Genomic DNA, 14,664 nt, shown 5'->3' with positions numbered 1-14,664 from the left:
CAATCATCTGAAAAGAGCAGATGCCAGCTGTGCAAATGCTGAACTCTCTGCCATAAGGGCAGTTAACTGTAACATCAGACTAAAGTCATGAGGTCAAAGGACATTATTCCTGAACTGTGACTAAAATAAGAACTTTGCCTCATGCTTTCAGATCTCCGGGACCGAAAGTCTATTTGTTTTAAAAACACAAGGAGAGTTTAATTGATCATCACAATTATGCAGAACCAGATGACACAAAGCCATTCAGCTTGCTGTTATCCATGCCATTTTTCAGAACATATAGTGCAAAAGGATATGGAAACGCCATTCTTATCAACAGTTTCAAGAAACATGACATTGAAGTAATGGCTTCTTTAGTCAATATTATCTTAAAACACCAAATACTAGTGTTATGGTTTTAAATAGGTTGTGGTAAGGCAAAATCCCTACTCCCACTTATTTTCCTTGATCATGGCATATTCCATACACATGCATTAAGTAATCATAGTCAAGTCTTCCATATAAACAAAAAGAAAATAAGCAAGATGTACCACATAATTTCCTGTACTTCAATTTTACGCACAGAAAAAAAATATATAAAGCCCCAAATTTCTTCCATCTGTAAAGGAGTTTCAGGAATTTAACAAAGAGTCATATTTATACTAAAAAGTAATCAGAACTTTTCTGGTATTTTTAAAAGGTCGCCTGTATGTTCTGATAGCTATCAAGATTTTCTCATTAAGCCTACGAACAAACAAAATGAATACCATTTTGTATGTACCATACGATGCATGCATTGTTTCAATGATAAATTGACAGGGTGTGGCACTGATATCTGGGAGGCTGTCTTATTTTATCCGGTAAACATTAAAAAAAAAGGGTAAACACGAGAGAGAGCTTTTCTTAAGGCAATTGCTAAGCAAAGGCTGCCACCTTTCCTTATCACCTTGGGATGTGAGAATGAACAGATCAAGCTGTTTCGGTATTTTTTCACTTTCATTGGGCCAAATCAAGATCTTAGTAAAATTTCAACATGGGTAGAGAGCAAGGAAATAACCCAATGTGTGTATATGGGGTCGTAATTCATCACATGGCTTTATCAGATAAAGCAAATGAGAAAATCCTGAGCCAGTCATAAAAGCATGTCCAACTCTGAGTGACTTGTCCTTAAGATGGATCTTCTGTAAATAATTAAATTAGTGGATTTTTTTTTTTGCCCTGCCCATCTGGGCGGAAAGAGAAAAAAAAAAAAAGAACAAACCCATGTGTGCGCATACACACACAGACACACACACACAAAGAAAAAGTCCTAAAGGCTTAACCTTACATTTAACTTGTTAGTGCAAAAGAGGTATTACCATATTTTGAATTGTTAGCAAGATTCTTGAACTTCAAATTGCAAAAGAAAATCAGCATGTTTATTATAAATAATTTGTTTAGGTGTCATTAGAAATTTATGAGAAATATAATCTATTTTATGGCTACAAAGATTTATATTTATAAAAATTTGAATATTAAGAAAAATTTAATACAGATAAATAATTTGAAAGTATTCTGTAACAGACATGTAAAACCCAACTAGGTTCTAAAAAGCAGCAGTTGTATTTAGAGAATGAGGGCCATTCTACCTGGCCCTGTTGACTGCCTCAGAGAACCTGAATAGCAGAGAGTTGGGAAGTGGTTACAAGAAAGGCCAATGGGAGTTGTAATGATGGGTGGGTGGGGAAGGGAGGAAGGAAAGACTGTGTGTATGTTGGGTAGGGGAGAGGAGGATGACAGTTTCTTCTATTAAAAGGGCAAACCAAAAATTATCAGTGGTCCAGGGAACTACAAGGAGGTGAGTATGACAGCATGGCTGAAAATGTTTTCACTAGCGAGGGACTAGGCCTCTGCAAAGAGAGCTTCACTGGGCTTACTATTAAAAGCAATCTGCAAAAGAGGCTTGAAAACCCAGGGGTCTAATATCAAGTGAGCAGTAGGAAGGTGACCTTTCATTCCGTTTGTTTATGAGAGGATTTGCAGACTGTCTCAGTGTGGGTCCAGCATCAGCAAGAGGCCAAAGGGGGCTGGTGAACTCAATGGGGTTTTTTTTGGTTTGTTTTTTGAGGTCGTATAATCAACTTAGAAAATACAGCTGGAAAAGAACAAGAAGGAAAGCTTGGTTTTCATACACTGTCTTACATTTTTGGGGTAAATGGCTAAATGCAAATTTCCTTTAATAGTTTTTATTAGAGTACAGCCAACTTAGTACCAATTTAGGTACTGAATTTAGCCATTAGATATAGTACACAAAATTTAAAAAAAAGAGACAAAAGGAAAACTGAGCAGGTGTAAAAAAGAATTGAATTAAGATTAAAATGCAAAGATAAACTGGATAGGAAATAGAAAAATGAAAATAGTTCTGTTAGGATGACGTTAATTTTTTATTTTTCCTTGCTTAACATTTGATAATTTAATAAATATCACTGAAAAGACCCTTATAAGAATATAGAATATCTTCAAGCAAAACTCATCATGCTATTTTTACAAAATGTTATCTGAACTGATTGCTTGTCTATGAAGTGTGTTTATGCTGACCATTCATCTGCAATTACTCGGGACGCAATCCCGGGTATATTGAAAGTGTCATATTTGAACTATCATTCACATTTGTACTTCACTAACACAAACACAAATTATTCCTGTGTAGTAATTACCTTTTAATATTTGTTAGGAGTTGCTTGTCTTTAGATATTCATTTTACTCTTTCATTTAATCAAGTACCTCAGGCCCTTTTCCAGAGTATTAATTTTTTTTTTAAATATTCGACGTATAACCTGACTTTCCCTGTACCACCTCCCTCGCCAGCAACTTTTCATCTACTCTGAAAACAAACTAAAATAAAACCCAAAACAATAGCAAAAGAATAATGGTGCCAGAAATGGGTTAGAACACTGTGACCCCTTTAGTCCTGATTTAGTTACTGTCATACCAGAAAAGCATGCACACACTTTATAGACTACGTGGCTATGACTGATCGATGATAGCCTGGCAAGGTTACCATAGCTAATTACAACATCATTCATCTAAGCCTACATGGGAGAAAATACCAGGCTCCCAAGGAAGACAAAAGAAGAGAAAGGAAAACGATTCTATAGCTGTTAACTTTTGAATAATCAGACTCAATAGGAAACAAATAGGATGAAACTCTGACCAAATGATGACTTATGGATTCATCCAAGCAAATGACCTCAGTTCCCTGGTCATTTCAACTTGGGGTTTCACTGCCCACAGCAGAGAGCTTCCAGTAACAAGGAACCCTCACAGGCTTGGGTGCTTTGTAGTCAGAATTCAAAGGCTCTGCCAGAAGCCTGGCCCAGCCCTGAGCTTTCGTTCTGCTATGTGTGTGGTGTGACTGTGTTTGTCTAGGATCAGATGCCAATACTTAAACTCACATTATGGGCACAGCAGCTACTTACACACTGAAGCCTAATTAAAGGAATAAACTTCCCCCTGTTTTATTTTCTTCCCAAAGATCAGTGCCATAAAGGGATTTGGTTTCTTTAAAAATTCAGACAAACGATCCCACATGTTTCCCTTATTCAGTAAATCAGTCAAAATCAGATAGAAAATGGTCACAATTTCCAACACTAATCTATGGCTATACCATATGATCTGGGAACTACTGAAAATAAAGAGAGGAGAACTCAATGTTTTGAAAATAATTATATTATAACAAACATACAATCATAATTTTCCTTTCAGTTTTGAAGAAGCACAAACACACATGGAAACAATAAAGCATCTGAGGCACCTTTCGGCTTTCAAGTCTCAAAAACAAGAATCACTTTCAAACAGAAAGTATCTCATCTTCAAAGTTTAACACACAAGAGGAGAATAAAGCTAATACCATTTCAACTCCAAACTTTAATCAGATTGCTTTATATCTGGGTAATATAGATCACAAGAGTGGCAACAACGAAGCTGAAAGTACTTTTTATCCTGATACACTGTTTAAATTGCATTGCTTAAATAATTATAACTAAACACATATTTTCCCGTGGAACCTTAACCCAAAATAGCAAATTTCAGTCAAGAATACTGAGGAAAAATTACCAAAAGTTTCAAAATAAAACTGCGAATTTACTGGGGCCATAGGATGGAAATTGACAGGGGCATGGAGTCAGATTCAAATTCAGCTTGGAATTAATGAAATTCTCCTGGGACAATCATAGCCCATTAGAGCAAGAAAGGCCTATAGTATAGATGAGAAAACTATGGCCCAGGGAGATACGGCAGTGGCACATAAGGAAGTAACCTGTATGATCTCAGTTAAGAATATTCACTTCTATAGAATGCTAAATGTGTCCTGATTTATTCTTTGGTTGGAAAAATGTGATAGCTATAGGTTAAATGACTTGTCTGGATACACAGCTAGATCAAATACTGTAGGGTCTGGGACTGGCTCCATATCATTGGTTCTCAAGGGACAAGGATTGGGTCAACCTTGGACTACAGCCTCATGAAGTATTTTGGGGAAGAGCAGAAGGTCAGTTACCACTGATCATAAAGGCAGCATAAGGATTAGCTGGAGAAAGGCTAAAGGACTCTCATTCTTCCAAACATCAAACTAAGCGTCCTCACTAATTTGTCTTATTTACAGAAGGCTCTACATGAAGATACTTGAAATGTCAAAAAGGACAACAGTATCCACAATATGGGAGAAAAATTACCAGGTATCCCAAATATTAGCATGTTTGTTTCAGTGCAATTTTTCCCCAAACATACACACATGCGTGTAAGTGCATGTGTGTGCATACACATGGGATGAAGAAATAGAAGCAAATTCATTTCTGACACAGAAGGATTTAAAAGAAATTTTCTCCATATTAATTTTCTGGTACTTCCTTATTAGCTTTTTATTTACAACTATTCATAGTATATATTTATTAATTTACACTCTATCTCATTCCAAAAGGATATAAGGTGTTATTTTACCCCATATAGTATTAAAAGGTACAGATAATTGAAACCTACAATTAATCCAAAAGATGTCATGTAGCTGAAAGCCAAGGAATGCAGGTTCCAATTCTACTCCTTTAACCAACTAGTTATTTGACATCACAGCACACACTGAGTCTAAGCTTTTACTTGGTCACTTGTAAAATAATGTTAATTGTCTAGAAAACTGCTCTTATGAAATTCTGTGGAATTGTCTATTAACAGATCAGCTTTTCACAAAAGTTATTCTAAGAGGTGCGAACAATTCTTTTGAGTGAAGGTAGGTTTCTTTGCTGTAGGACTTAGGATTAGTATTAGGATTCTCTATTGCCTACTCAACAGCCTTCTGCATCCCTTTCTTCCCTGCTAGTATAACCAATCTTATGTGTACAAAGAGTGAGTGTGAATGAATTAAAATAGCATCTACAATTTAAGTGTTCAATAAATGTTATTAACTAGAAGCAAATATTTGTTGAAATCCCAAAACGTGTTAGGAAGTACCATAGGGCTCCTCAAAGGAGACCTGGAAAACTCCTGAACTAGGTGATTTTGAAGTCTAAATGGGCTCTGTGAATATGATTCTTTGCTATTCTACCTGGTGTTTGTTCTACCCTGTCTCTTCTCTTAAATGACTCTTAGGTTAGCAATCTCTAGTCTACACAGTAATATGTACTGGCCAACTAAAGAAACATTATAATCTTGAAGTGTTAGAATGATTTGCTAGTTAGGGCTGAGTCAGGGCTTAGTCGTTTAGCATTACATTAGAAAATCCATTACAAAATAAACGGCAGGAAATAATTTAGATGAAGTTGGAATTATGTGTTTGCCCAGTTGATTTAAAATTCGTCTGCAAATGTAAAAATATATATACCCCATTAGCTTACAGGGTGCAAAACTATGAATCCCTTTTGGTCAGTAGAAAATTTCTTCATCTTTGTATCCCTTCATTGTTGAAGAATTAAGAAATGCATTTATGGTACACTTACTGTACTATCTTAAAGATTTGGACAAGGTTTCACAAATAAGGGCATATTTGAGCTTGAGTTTAAAAGGTGCATACAATTTCACCAAGTAGAAAAGAGGCAAAGGGGTGAGCCAGGTGAAGGGAACACTAACTACAAAGACACAAAGGTTTGAAAGAAAGTAGCGAATTTAGGGAATGCCAAGTGGCTTGTGGTAGCTGCAGGTTAAGGTGATTGTAGAAGAGTGGCTAGTAATAAAAGTGGGCAGACAAGAAGGGGATAGATCATGAAGAGCCCCTGAATACGAGCTTCCTGCATATTCTGTGTATAAGTGTTTCAACTTGGAAGATAAAGAAAAGAGGTGGGCCCAACCGCTATCTGCATGTATGGAGGGGGGCGGGAAGGCTGTCAGTTTTTAACAGGATACTGATGATGACTAACTTGTGCTGGAGAAAGATACAAAAATTATACTGAATGTTGAGTGCATTTTTATTTCAGTATCAGTAAAACCTACATTTTTGGTGATTAACATGACCTAATGGTAAGAACATCTAGATTCCCAATATCTGTTAAATGGTAACAGATTATCTTAAGTAAGATAAGCATGCAAACCGATAATGGTTAAATTCCCCTTCGTCTTGGATGGATCTCAAGAGCGAGAGAACCAGGGAGAATCAGCCCCGCGTGTGTTGTACCAGCCTGGGCTAATGAGTCCCATGAGAAGTAGAACCAGTTCCAGTGGCCTCTGAGAGCTGAGTGGGGAGCAGAGAGGATGGGCTGGGGCTTTGGGGCTTGGCATTTTATATGCCCCCTGTGGTGAAGAATCGCTGACACACACATGCTACTCCTCCTCTGACTACCCCCTCCCATTCTTCGTCTAAAGAAGGTCTCAGGGTGGGCCTGGCAGCACAACCAGGTCACCTCCCAGAAGAGCCATTCATGGATACTGCGTCTGCTGCCAAGCATATCCCTCCATCCCTGTGAGCCCAAGCCATGACCACACCCTGCCTTGAGGGCAATGAAAGGAAAACAGAATGGGCAGATACCAAAGCTGGTGGCTTTGCTTCTGTCTTTAATTCCTCTATCTGAGAAACTCAATAAATACTTTTTTCTTTGCTTTTAAAGTTCCAGAAATGTAAAGTACTGAGTCTGATAGAACCATGAGAGTAGATAAGGGATGATTTCTTCATCCTTCATCCCTGCCCAAATACCTCCATCTAATTCTGAGGAACTGTCTGCATCAGCTTGCTAATGAGTTTGGACATGGTTCTCCTAGCGGTGGGAAGCCACTGGAAGTTGTTGAGCAGGGGAGTTATATAATCAGCTTTGTGATTTAGAAAGGTAGATCTGGCAGAAGCAGAGATTCGGGAAAGCCGGCCCTGCAAAGAAGGTCAGTTTGAGGCCTCTGTAGTAGTCTGATTGATGGGAAAGCTCCGGCCTGCTTCAATGGTCATGGAACATGAAGGCTGAAGAAACTGTGGATGATGGGAAGAAAAGGAAGGAAAAGGATATAATGCCACGGTTTCAGACTGAATGGCTGGAAGGCAACACTGACCACCAAATAGTGAAGGCTGGCCAATCTCACCATTTCATCTGTGACACTAGGTGAAATGGGATTTGAAGCGAAGGAGTTAAGCATTTTCAGAATATTAATATTCAGAATATGAATATGTGATACATATTCACAAAATGACTCTCAGGAAAATGATATCACTGTCTTATTTTACAAAGAGCATATGAAAGACAGCACAGAAAAATTGTTCCTGACACTGGAGCTAGCAAGGGTTCAAATCATAAATTTGCCACCTAACAGCTATGTGACTTTGGAGGAGCTATTTAACTACTCTAGGCCTGTTTCCTCATCTCTTAAATTAGGGAGATAATAGAACCCAACTAAGTATCACGAGGCATAAATGAATTGTTAGGAGTACAGGATTTAGAATACGCGGTGCACTGCCTTGAGTTCTGTGCCTCGCATATAGTCACCACTGAATAAATATTATTTCCTATCTGTGTCTGACCCGAAATCAGTATTGAAGAAGCAGAAAAGTCCACCTTCAAAGATGGGGAACCTCAGCTTACTTTTCTTCCTACGCTGAACGTTATATTGCTCAGATGGTTCAACAAAAGCTGAAAAAGCCAAAGAAAAACAAACATTTTTCCCTGAGAAAGCTCATAAGAGAAAGGTGAAAAAACAAATTCCCAGGCACAGGGGTACTCTGAGGTTCAGCCTTTTGAAGACCACAGTGCTTGCTTATAAATAGAATATTAAAACAAGCAATTTTCTCCTTTCGTCTTCCCTTATTGCCTAATTTTCCTCCCATACTATTTGCATAATGGATAAAAGGCATCCATTATGCAAATGAATGATAGGGCTGTGAGGTTGCTGAAGCCACAAACTTCACTCCAGATGAGGAGAAGCTGCCACAAAGCCCTCCAACGACCGAGTTCCAGCAGAACTGCTCTGCTGGCTTGGTTTCCAAACGATAGAGAAAAATTATGAAGACGATGGGTCATTTAATTTCCACTTGGTTTATTTTAAAAGGGGCACTGTAGATGCTTTCCAGAAAACTAGTACAAAATAAAAATATTCAGTATTGTGGCATGTAAAATAAACTGTATAATGTATTTTGTTTCAAATGGCAAAAATTATACTATGTAAAATTTTTACAATTTTAAGCATATGTTTCCCTTTGCAAAATGGAAAAAAACCTCTGTTCTAGCCTGAGAATTAACCTATAACCGGTGCTTAGAGCTGTCTCAAAATGTATGCATACATTCAACGGGAATAAAAAATGGTTTTAAGTACCAAAATATTAGTGGATTTTCAAAACTTTATGCTGTTAAACTGACCTAAAATTATCTTTAAGAGTTATCACCAATAACTGACATTATTTATCTTGGAGACATAAATTCACTAAAACTTTAGAAGAATGTTTATTTTCTCTTTCTACCAATACCTTCAAAACAAATATAACAAAAGGCAATTCTGAGCAAAATCACCAGGTTGGAATAAATCAGTAGGACAGAATTAGAAACTAACTTCAAAATGTTTTCCCCAAACTCTGAGTTATACAACTTGTGGAGAAGAAAAAGGTGGCTAAAACGGAAAGTGACCTTTTATTTCTAGCCTGGATTCCTTGATAACCCTTAGCTTTTTCCAAGTGACTTTTTTCAGGGACTTTTTAAAAAATTTAAGCAGTCCTCATATGCTACGGATGAAGCTCATCATTTACAGTCCAACTCCTCCCCAGTAACTTCAAGGATATGCAATTCAGATTCACTTGCAATTCAAGAAAAACACTGCATCTATTGCCTGAGCATCAGCAGCTGCAAAGATCTACATAAAAAAAATAATGTAGAGAAAGACAAACCAGGTTTATGTTTTCTTTTTTTTTTTTTTTTTGCGCTACGTGGGCCTCTCACTGTTGTGGTCTCTCCCATTGCGGAGCACAGGCTCCGGACACACAGGCCCAGCGGCCATGGCTCACGGGCCCAGCCGCTCCGCGGCATGTGGGATCCTCCCGGATCGGGGCACGAACCCGTGTTCCCTGCATCAGCAGGCGGACCCTCAACCACTGCGCCACCAGGGAAGCCCCAGGTTTATGTTTTTAAAGGCAAACACTAACAGGGTAAGTCATAAAGTAGAAGAAACTCATAGCCAGCAAGATGAGGTATTTCAACCAGGTGAAAAGCATACCACTAAAATAATACACCTACCTAATTTCAGAGCAGAAGGGGTTACTTCAATTTCCCCACCAACTGGTTTAAACGCAGCCAGTTGGGCAGCCACTTCCGTCTCAAAAGCATCTGGGCTCTGCCGGCCTGCGGGGTTTCCACTGGGGCTCTCGATCTTGTGGAGTGGTTCTTGTTCGTCAAACACAGCAATCAGCTACAAACAAATCCAACAGCACTAATTACTTTGTAGAACGTGCATATCACATCGACCCTGTATCTAGCTGATTGTGATCTTTATTTGGTTTTGAAAAAAAATGACCTCTTAAAACTGAAAACTTTAATATTATTGTAGCACAACTCTTAATTCAATATTATGCCTAAAAGTGCCATGGCCAAGAAATAATTAATGGTTTGTTTGTATATTCCTGAAATAGAGATCCAATTCTGGCTAACCCTCTGGAAGGAATGAAATGGCCGTCACCTCCCCTCACCACCTTTTCTCATATGCCTAAAAGGACTTCAGTATCTCTTTCATTCAAGAGTGCTGCCAGACATGAAAGTTGAATATGCAGGATTTGAACAACAGACTTACATGGTAGAAGAGGACATTCCAGTTTTAGAGAGGTAAAGACGATAAAATTCCTAACTGTAACTGCCTTTCAGACACAATCATAATAAGTAGAACTGTACATACATGTGTATATTTACACACAATCTGTGTTTATCTTGTACACATAGATATCCCATTTGTATTCATGCCTGCAATTTCGTTATGTTCCTTCATAACTAACTCCATGTTGATTGGTTTAAGTCCAAAGACACTAAACCTCAGAACTTTTAATTATTCCCATCTTCATCTCAATTTTATTTCATATGAGAACTATGCTTCTCGTCATTAATATAAAAACGTTTAACTGTCCATCTCCAAGTCATTTTTCTTAAAATAGGGGCAACATATAATAAAATAATCAAGTAATTGGGCAAACACTGCTGTATAAATGGCAGACGCAGCCATTGGCGTTTCTGGCCAGCAGACAGCATCACGATAGGAACTTCCAATGGCTCTCTCATCAGCTGATGTGGAAATGTCCAAGTATGAGTGCAGTAGGCAGCTCAGGGATGTTACTGTCAATCCAATAAAGTGCAGTGAGTGCAAATTTAGAAAACTGCTAGTAAATTTTCAGAAATTTCCATTCATTAAATAAAACAAACCTACTTATCATTCAAACATTTATTTAGGAAAGGCATTCAAAGCCCCATTCATAGGGGAACCTTGTTGGCAGTAGTATTAATAACACCAGTGCAGGGTTAACCAATCAAAACATCATAAATTCCAAGTTCAGTCTTTCAAAAGAAATGAATACAATTAGGGATATGCAAATTGGCTATTCAAAAATAACCTTCATAATTGACTACTCATTTCCAGTAATGGAGACTTCTTTAATTGGAAAATCCAACAATCCTCTCACCACGGAAAGAAATGCTACTCCCAAGGTATTATTTTTAATTCTTGAAATTGAGCACATACATTTTCTATTTTTAATTGGTAGCACTGATGAACCGATTTGAGATGACTTAAATGGATTAATAATGAAAGATTATTCTAGTATAAAAATAATCAGGAGAACTATATCTTTCTAATCATCTGGCCAAAATGAAGAGTTTAACACTTTAAATCCTGAAAAGGAAAACAAAATCAACTTTTAAAATGTGATAGAAGTGTTATTTTCATCACTATTCCTGTGACATAATTTCAATTTTACATATTGGTGAATTCTAACACATACTTGTAACATTTATTTTAATATACTAATCAACAAGGCAAAGTGGCTTATTATACTGGTACTACACACAGTTTTGTGTAAGATTTCCCTCTTGCTACATCCTTAAATCTTAGTAGATCCTACATGCCTGAAATAATGGCAAAAAGAAAAAAAGGATATCACTCAGAAGTATAGTACAAAAGCTTAAACTTGATAGCTCACAAATAAATCATTATCTATGGCTCTTATGTAACCTTCTCTCCTTAAAATACTTCACTGTTTTCCATACTACTATTATATTCACACAAGGTCAAAGCATATGCAGTAACAATGTTATACCTATTTATCTAATGGGAACACAGGGTAGTCAGAGAGTTTGTTTCCCAAAGTGACAGACTAAACAGTAATCTGTACTAGAATCTAGTCCAATCCAGGAATTCAGACCATACTGTATTTTCCAAAAAAAGCACTGTGAAAAGAGAGGCTACATTATGGAATGTTTACAGCTTGTCCAGGAGGATGTTATGCCCTAAAGAAATGTGTATTCTGCTCTTTGGAGATACAGGCAAATACATGACTTTCTCAAAGATGACAGTGAGACCTGGAGGCTCCCCAAATCTCATCATCTCTTTGATTAATTAATTGCCTAGTCTGTCTCTCAATCTCATGATTGACAGGAATTATCTCCACAGAGCCTACTCTGGATGTCTGGATGAATGGATGGAATAAAGTCTCTACTCCTGGAAAGAAGAGAATCAGCTCCTGAATCTGTGGCACCCAGACAAAGGCACTGGTACCACAAGTGCTGGCTGATAAGAGACTCTTCATCCAGTCTTCATCTCAACATCTACAGTATATCCAGACTTACACTTGCGTCAACACTGATAATTAATTTAAACCCTATGCTGTAGGTCTCTGTTAGCTGGATTACTTGATTCATCAAGTACACCTACATTCCTGGTGACACAGTTCCTGGTGGAGAGTGTTACAGAGATATGTAATTAACATAAACCACTGTTCTAATCCCTCAACAGAAGGCAGACTGATTTCCAAAGTGTCCAGTGTATGAAAATGGCCTTACTCCACCTTTAAACCCATTCAAAATTACCTTTCCCACAGCGATGAGCTGAACATTTAAAAAAAAAAAAAAGAGTTATATCTTTATAAAAAATTTTCTGTTAAGGTTCCATTTAAACTAAACTTCTGTGGCATGTGGGAGATTTTCCACTGACACCTTAGGGACTGCAGTAACCTCAACTTTATGCAAAAGGCAAACAGGCAATATTTGATTTGGACGCCTTCCTCTTCTGCTGTCCTATCCATCTTCTGGTGCCCCTTCTGTTCTCCTTATGTGTTGCCAGTATTTTCATGTCACTCAGTACAGCAGTGATATTTTCATAAGACCACATGATCCAAAATGATCTGTTCAAACAGACTTTACTTCCAATCAAAACTCCCATCCCCACAGATCTCTATCAGCATTTAGGCATCTAATCCCCAGATACACACAGGTAGGTCAGTTTACAAATATGCTATTCACCTGCTCATCAAAAAACCGAAACCAAAAACAAATCAACCTTCTCAAGACTCACCCCTGCTGAAACCACCCCATTTCCCACCTTCCATCTAAAGCCAAATTTGAAAGCTCTCCATAGAACAGTTTCCAATCTCCGTCCTCCTATTCTTTCCTGAGGCCCCTCTAGCCAGGCTCTCACCCCTCTCTTCCACTGAAACCGCTCTTATCAAGACCAAAAACAGTCTCCACGGTGCTAAATTCAAAGTCGCGTCTCTGGCTTGATTTTAGGGCACAGTTGATCACTGCTTCCTCCTTAAATGGTTTTCTTCACTTACCTTCCAGAACACCACATTCTCTCAGTTTTGTCCTCAAATCCCTGGCCCCTCCATTAAGTTTCCTTTCACTTATCTCTAAAAACGTTAAAGTGAATACCTCTAAATTTGTGTTGTGATTGAATTTGTCTCATGGCAAAGATATAAGTATATGCTGATAAATTCCATACTTCAATCTCCAACCCAGAGCTTCTTCCTGAAATCCAGGCTCATATGGTCAATTGCCTATCCTATCATGTCAGCAACTGAAAAACTGATCTTCCAAAGCTCTTTCCATAAGCTTTTTACATCCCTAATTAATGGCAATCCATCCTTCTAGTTGCTCAGGCCAAAAGACTTATAGTAATCCTCAATCCTTCTTTCCTTCCCTTTCTCCCCATCTCTCATACACCGCACACACATCCAATTGGTCAATAAATGTCAAAATATAACCAGAGCTTGACCACTTCTTACCCCCTCCACTGTCACCTCTTTGGACCCAGCTCCTATAGCCTCTCCCATGGGTTATTGCAAGGGCTCTGTGATTGGACTCCTTGTTTCCACCCAGGCTCCCTTTCAATCCACTTTCAACACAACAGCCAGTGTGATCTTGCTGAAACCTAAGGCGGATCGCATCTCTCCTCTGATCAGAACCCTGTAATACCTTTCCACCTCACTTAGAATAAAGCCCAAGTCCTTGCAATGCCCTGTATGGTAATGGGCTCCCAGTGAAGGTTCTGACCCCATGTCCTGATGATTCTCTCCCTTGACCTCAGGATTCTATCCAGCTATGCTATCTTCTTTGTCCCTCTCTGTCTTTACATTTGCTGTTCTCTCTGCCTGACACAGTCTTCCACCAGATACCTGCATGGCTTGTTCCTCGATCCCTCACATTTTTATCAAGCGCCAGGCTTTCACTGGCCGCACTGTCTCAATTGAAATGCCGCCTCTCCCCCGCCCCCACTTGTCATACTCCCTTCATTTTTCTTTATAGTATTTGTCACCACTCAATGCTACGTTTTTTTCTTATTTGTCTTATTTATTTGCCTGTCCTCCCTGTAAAACTCCCTAGGAAAGTATACTAGATTATAAGCTCCAAGAAGACAATGATTTTTGTCAATTTTGTTGTTTGCTGTATCCCTTCAACAGTGAATTAGAGATGGTAGGCACCCAACATATATTTGTTGAAATAAACAAGTGAAAAGATGCAAAAAAGGATATGAAACCTAATATAGCAATGAAAGATAGCTAGATTTTTCATGTGTTTTTAAAATGCTAAAATTAATTTTTTAAATGAATGAGTATAAATGACCAATATAAACCTATAAGACACTCAATACATCATCATCATTATTACTGTTGCTTCCGTTTTGTTATGATGGGGGGAGAAGTTCCTCACTTTCTATTCAACACCGGGGGTGGGGGTGGGGGTGGGGGGCAGAAATGGCTTCTGCTCTTGAAATGGAGATTGTGTG

The 14,664-nt window shown here is 38.2% G+C and overlaps 1 protein-coding gene across 1 annotated transcript in view; it reads right to left on the bottom strand.

Annotated features, from left to right (window-relative positions):
• PARD3B (par-3 family cell polarity regulator beta) overlaps nucleotides 1-14,664 on the bottom strand; it is a 1,037,324-nt gene that overhangs the window by 643,677 nt on the left and 378,983 nt on the right. Inside the window, exon 3 of the mRNA XM_012532519.3 lies at nucleotides 9,642-9,813. Within this exon, the coding sequence (XP_012387973.1) occupies nucleotides 9,642-9,813 (172 nt within the window). The remainder of the gene's footprint in view (nucleotides 1-9,641; nucleotides 9,814-14,664) is intronic.

The sequence above is a fragment of the Orcinus orca genome, chromosome 7 (genome assembly GCF_937001465.1).
Source record: "Orcinus orca chromosome 7, mOrcOrc1.1, whole genome shotgun sequence".
In the NCBI taxonomy this organism is placed as follows: Eukaryota; Metazoa; Chordata; class Mammalia; order Artiodactyla; family Delphinidae; genus Orcinus; species Orcinus orca.
The sequence above is the reverse complement of the archived record's forward strand: the minus strand, read 5'-3'. Positions and strand labels throughout refer to the sequence as shown.